Genomic DNA, 6,287 nt, shown 5'->3' with positions numbered 1-6,287 from the left:
CTCTATGGATCCTTTCATTGGGGACATACTATACTCCATTCTAGTTTTTTAAAAATTTTGATGAAAAATACAAAACTCTATTAGAGTTGCTAAGGCCTACTTGATGGATGTTTCCATTGGGGCCATACGATCGTCCATTCTAGGTTTTCTTTATTTAAAAAAATGCAAAAAAGAAAAGACTCTTTAGTTCCTCAAATATAGGACAAAAAAGGTCATATTGACTTTCTTTTCTTAATAATAGTAGGACCAAAAAGAAGCTACTAAATAAAAAAATCACGCTTGATAACGAAATTCTAGGCTAGTTTTCGGATGCGAGGGGCAACTCAACGCGTTAGCACGGTAGCAAAGCGGAACCTTTTAAGTTTTCACCCTTTCAGCCCTGCGGTGTTTTCACAATTTTACCGCCAAGCTGCCGACGTGTCTTTCCATCTTCTCTCTCCTGCCTGTCTGACAGGTTTTTTAATCTCTCTCTCTCTCTCTCTCTCTCTCTCTGTGTTGTTTGTTGCCCGAGGCCAGGTTTGCTCGAAGCACAGGACGAGGGAGGAGACCGAGAACAAGAACAAGAAGAAGCAACAATCCGGCTGGTCTCCCTCTTCCAGGTTTGTCGGCGCCGGTCTCATTATGACATCTGATTTTAGCATGGCTTAGAACAATGAACTCTGGTATGGAGTTTTGGACCACAGTGCAGCTCTATGACTCCAGCTATATGACCCATTATCAGATGCAATCGTGCGCTCTAATCCTTAACAGAACACCCTTCAATCCATCTCTTGCCCTAACGAGTGTTACCAGATACAGTCCATCATTCTTTCTTTAGCTTATGAGTAGATGAATCTGCAGCTTCAAATCTGGATCGTTTGGGATCTAATGCATAGGGTTGCACTTTGGTATGGTTCTACGATCAAATTTATTGGATTGGAAGCATTCATTGAATGAAAATTGTCAGTCTATTCTATCTGGGTTTTGCAAAGCAGAGGTTGCCATCCTGCAACAAGAGATGTCAACAAGAATCTTAACGAGGAAATTAGTCATCTAATCACACCTTTACTGAACTTGGGGTTGCTAGAATGATAACTAGTTTCTTCTCTTCCACCTGTACACTACCGACATCTGAGTTAAGAAATTATTGTAGCTGTTCTCAGTTGAATCATTTAACATCCAGTCTTGTAACGGATATCTGGCTTGACAGCTGCAATGCATATTTAATCTGAAATTGCTCAACAAGTTTCATTGATTCAATTTGGAAGTGTTCTACTTTTTGACATTGGGTATCTCTTTTGCCAGATTCCTGTGCACATGTATTCATGGAGGGAGCTTCATTCTAAAAAACTGTCTAAGTTGCAGAATAGGAAGGTCAGACACGGGGCAATCAAGATTGAGAGACAGTCAACGAGGGTGCATTGTTCTGTCACTGTGTTTATGATACCTGTTTTAGCAGCATTGAAGGGCCCTTCTGAATATTTAACAGCTTAGTGCTGGCAAGAGAGCATGGGGTCATGCTTTTCTGATACTGCAGGATCACAACATGCTGTTGGAGGGTATAATGAAAACAGGAATGATGAAATCAATTCTGCACAGGCTGTGCTGGCTATGAATGGAACCCGGGGTCTTGCTTCACATGTAGAGGTATTCAGTAACCTTTGTGTCTTATTGTAATTTGCTTATCACGACAAGTGTCACAATAAGAGTCACGCCCCAAAACATCAGTTATTGGGGCAAAAATGAATAATTAGGTTGACCTGATATTTGGCTGCTTTGACTTTGAATCAAAAAATTGAATGACAAGCCATGCTGAATTTTGAAAAATTTTAGTAGTTTGAAGCCCTAAAGTAGACATATCATAAATGACAGTTTTAGGATTTTTGTTTCCCCCCAGTGGTATCCCTGTTATTACAAGCTTAGTATAATATTCAAAATATGGATTCTAGTACTTTGTAGCAATGTCGTTTTAATAAGATTTTAGACTTCAGTCTAAGGGAATATTTAGAAAGAAGAAACATATAAAAGAGAGGAGATTGCAAAGTGCAGATACTTTGTTGCAACTTGCAATCAATGCAATCACCATTATAATGTTGGATTTTTTCTTTGTCTTCTCAGTCTTAAGAAATCACTTGTCCCTTGATTGCAATCACCATTACAATCTGTTGGGGTAAAGGCGTCTCTGCCTAGCCGCCTGTGTATTACTATACTGACAGTCACCGCCACTGTACACTGCAGGTGGTAGGCGCCCATCACCGTTACTTTATTATTTATTCTTTTAGTGACAGTTTGAATAAAGGAAGGCTCGGTTACACATTGTGATTGTTGGAGTTCCCATTTCTTGTCTCTCTCTCTCTCTTGCTCTTGCTCTCTCGCCATAGCTCTCGAGTCCAAGCTTCGGTCCTTCTCTTCCTTTCAACTGGTATCAGAGCTCGGCTTCCCGACTCTTGAGCTTGGTTCGTGGCATTCTCAGCTTTCCATCGACTCCTCACTTGCATTGGGTCTCCTTCTCGGCAGCCATAGCTCATTCTCTTGAGCTCCCGTCACTCCCCGGCTTTCCAAACTTTTTCCCGGCCTATTGAGGCACCATCAGGGCATTGACATTGATGTATTGTTTCATTATTTCAGAGTTTTACTTCAGTTCTCAAGTCTCACAGACTGTAAACAAGTTGTGGGCAGTCATAGCTCACACCTCTTGGAGCTTCCTTCACTTGGATCTTGCTTCCAGTCTATCAAGGCTTGTTGAGGCTTGGTGTAGACCTTCTTTGGCCCTCATTTGTGCTTTCTTTGGGCCCCATTGTTGACACGTGGGACAGCAGAATCCCCCAGCCAACTCATGTTTTTTTTGCGTTTGTTTTAAAATCTGGCAAAAAAATCAAAATTTTTATCATATCTCGGGCATTCGGAACACGATTCAGGTAAGGTAAGAGTCTAATTTGGGATTTTGGCACGCTCGGGACGTGATGGTGATGTCGGATTTGACAAATTCTGATGACAAAATCTTCTGCAACAGATTTTAGGTCTGAGACAACATGTATTTGTATGCCTATGCTTGTTTGGACATGACTATATAACCGGTTTGATGCCTATTGTATTCCGATTGATTGGGGGATTGAAGCTACATGTAATGCTATGATTTTGGGGCTAGAAATACACAGTTTATAACAGTAAATGTATGTTGAATACTCTTGGGCTGAAGCTATTTTTCATGCTTTGATATATGCTTATTGGTTCCGGATGTATGTCTTGGGTTATGCTATGATGTATTGATCAACGAGGGACGACTTTGAGCTTGTCATTGAATCCAGATGCTTTTGGAAGCTTGAGCTTATTTCAGCCCACACTTATTGACATTGGTATATGCTTTGACAGTGATGCTTCTTGGGTTTATGCATACCCATTGCCTACGGCTTGATACTCATGTCACGGTTGATTACCCTATGCATACGTTGAGCTTGAGTGCTCATTGAAGCTTCACCTTGGATGCATTTTGGATTATCTGGAGTAGTCTTGGATGTTACTTGGCTTGTCAGAGTTTGGATTGGGATGTATTTGATGTCTTACATGCTTATGGATGCTATATAGGGATGCTCTACTGTCTACATGTTCGGGATGTACTATTGATGTATTGTCTTGGACTTATGTCATTGGCACTGTTTCTTGTCTTGGCTTGAGCTCTTGAGCTCGTACATATGATTTTTGTGTCAGTGGGAGCATTTTTGAATGCTTATTAGACATTGAGCAGGCGATACTTTTATGCATTGAGCTGTTACATGCCATTGAGCAGTTACAGACACTTGAGACTTTGGGACTTCTTACCTTTTGGGATGATACATTATATGTCTTGGTTCACTGTATGCTTATGAGCTAAGTTTTAGTTTTGGATCCATATCTTTGTGAACTGACACCTACTTGTGTCAAGTTTTGATAGTGGCAGGACCAGTTTGCCCCGCTGATTGGGGAGCGTGTCTACTCACTGGCAGATGTTTGTATGACATACTTGGGTGTTGGATTTATGCTTATCGACCGTCATATACTTATGTTATGTTTGCATGATGTCAGCTTTGGTCTTGGCAATATCTGATTGCCTTGGGATCCGATTTTGATACTGTTAGCTCTCTTTTACTGAAATCTGAAATTTATTATAGCAAGCATATATGTATGGACTGACATGGATTTTTCATGCTGAAACACTCTGAAATGATGTATTTTTACTAATACTTGGTGGGCAGCAGCTTTGGTTTCACTTTCCTCGTAATTTTTTCTTGATTTTGGTGATTTTTTGATCATTTTTTACAGTAAACAGTAAGCAGTTTTGAACTGTCTACAGTCTTCCAGCTTGCACTATGGCAAGTTCGTTCACTGATTATGTTATTTTCAACATCACTAAGTTTGATGGCACAAATTACTCTTATTGGAAGAGCCAGATTTGGCAGGTGGTGGTGCAGAAATCGCAGATCAAACCCTTGAGGTTAAGCGAGCATCTGCCTGCAACTATGCCAGATGAGGAATGACTTGAGCTTGATGAGTTATGCAAGTCCACCATTGTATTCTCTCATAGAACAGGTTCACTACAATGTATTTGAGGAAGAACAGAGTGCATGGCAGTTGTGGGATAAAATCAAGAATCTCTATGACAAGAAAAGTCCAGCGAGTCAGATGTATTGGCTGAAGTAGCTTATGGATCTGCGCATGAAGGAGAATGTGACTGTCTGCTCACTTGAGCTAGTTCCATGCTATACTCAAGAACTTGACTTCGCAGGACATCACTTTTATAGAGGATGTCACTCCTCTTTTCTTGCTTGGTACTCTTAATGAGCCATGGGATGTATTCCGCACTGCATTATGTGCCTCTACTACTACCTTGAAATTATTTGATGTTGAGAGTGGTCTTCTGCAAAAAGAGGTTAACCGTAAGAATTTGGATGCCTCTCGTGTGTCTCATGCTATGACAGTTAGAGGCATGAATGATGGATATGGAAAGCATGGCAGTGGTAGTGGTCGTGGACAGGATTCTCAGAAATCTCGGTCCAAGTCTCGTGGGAAGTCATGTAGTAAATCCCGTGGCAGGAATGCAGATGTTACTTGTTACCATTGTGGGAAAAAGGGTCATATTAGGGCACAATGCCATGAATTGCACAATGAAAGGTGCAAAGATAAGGGGAAAGACAAAGTGCAGGATAAGTCTTTTGATTGCAGTATAGTGCTTGCAAAATCCAGTGTTAAAATTGAAGAGATCAATGTTATGCAACCTGAGGATGTGTTGGCTCTTGGACTCAGGTGCATTCTTTCATGTGACAACTTGCCAAGAGTGGTTTCATTCATACCGTACTATTTCGGGTACTGTGCGCTTGGGTGATGACAACTCTCTTGATATTGTGGGCATTGGTGATGTTAGGCTGCAGTTTCCTTATGGCAGCAGTTTTGTTATGCAGGATGTACGTCATATACCTGCTTTGACACGCAGTCTCATGTTAGTTGGACAGCTTTATGACGCAGGTTATCATGTATCTTTTGGAGACTCTGCATGGAAGATCACTCGTGGTAGACTTGTGATTGCGAGAGGTGCCAAGCCTGGTAGTCTCTACACCTTGATTGTATCAGCTTTTTTCCTTGATCATGTTTTGTCTGTGGGTTCTATTCCACATGTATCTCTTTGGCATGTTCATTTGGGCCATATGTCTTTGAAGGAAATGAAAATGCTTTCTGGTTTGCAGTACTTACCGCCCCTTGATTATGCATGTTTTGATTCATGTGAGCATTGTCTTTATGGCAGGTAGACTAGGTCTACGCATAAGAAGTCTGGTAGGCCATGCATGAGTGAGCCCTTGGCATTGGTATATTCGGATGTCTGTGGGTCTATGGCTTGTCAGTCTATGGGTGGTGCAAAGTATTTTGTTACGTTCATAGATGATTTTTCACGGAAAGTTTGGGCTTATCCCATTAAGCTGAAATCCGATGTTTTAACTGTGTTTCAGAGATGGCTTGCATTGGTTGAGAACCAATCTGGGTATAGCTAAAATGCCTAAGGACAGATAATGGGGGTGAGTATGTCTCATGTGCTTTTGAGCAGTTATGTGATGAGAGGGGTATTAAGCGTCAGTTGACCGCTCCCTATACCCTTTCCAGAATGGTTTGGCTGATGAATAGAACCATCCAGGAGCGTGTACGCAGTATGCCTAGCTATGTAGGCCTATCACAGAGCTTTTAGGCTGAGGCAGTTAGTACAGCTATGTATGTCATAAACAGATCACCCTCTAGTAGTTTGGATTTTCAGGTTGCAGAGGAGGTATGGACATGAAAACCTC

General features: G+C 41.3%; 1 protein-coding gene across 3 annotated transcripts in view; it reads left to right on the top strand.

The window, feature by feature from the left end:
• The first annotated feature begins 385 nt into the window (after positions 1-385).
• The window catches only part of LOC148034518 (protein BONZAI 1-like), a 127,124-nt gene continuing 121,222 nt past the window's right edge, over positions 386-6,287 (top strand). Inside the window, exons 1-3 of one of the 3 annotated variants that reach the window (XM_087679457.1) lie at positions 386-599; positions 1,285-1,353; positions 1,517-1,626. In XM_087679457.1, coding sequence (XP_087535583.1) covers positions 1,591-1,626 — 36 coding nt within the window. In that variant the 5' untranslated portion in view covers positions 386-599; positions 1,285-1,353; positions 1,517-1,590. Of the gene's footprint in view, positions 600-1,284; positions 1,627-6,287 lie in introns of all 3 variants that reach the window. The other 2 variants (XM_087679455.1, XM_087679454.1) reach the window with 2 other exon arrangements.

Source organism: Lygodium microphyllum, chromosome 6 (genome assembly GCF_053477565.2).
Source record: "Lygodium microphyllum isolate KBCC chromosome 6, Lygodium_microphyllum_v1.1.10, whole genome shotgun sequence".
Taxonomy (NCBI): Eukaryota; Viridiplantae; Streptophyta; class Polypodiopsida; order Schizaeales; family Lygodiaceae; genus Lygodium; species Lygodium microphyllum.
Note: the sequence above shows the minus strand (reverse complement) of the source record. Positions and strands in the feature narration are given on the sequence as shown.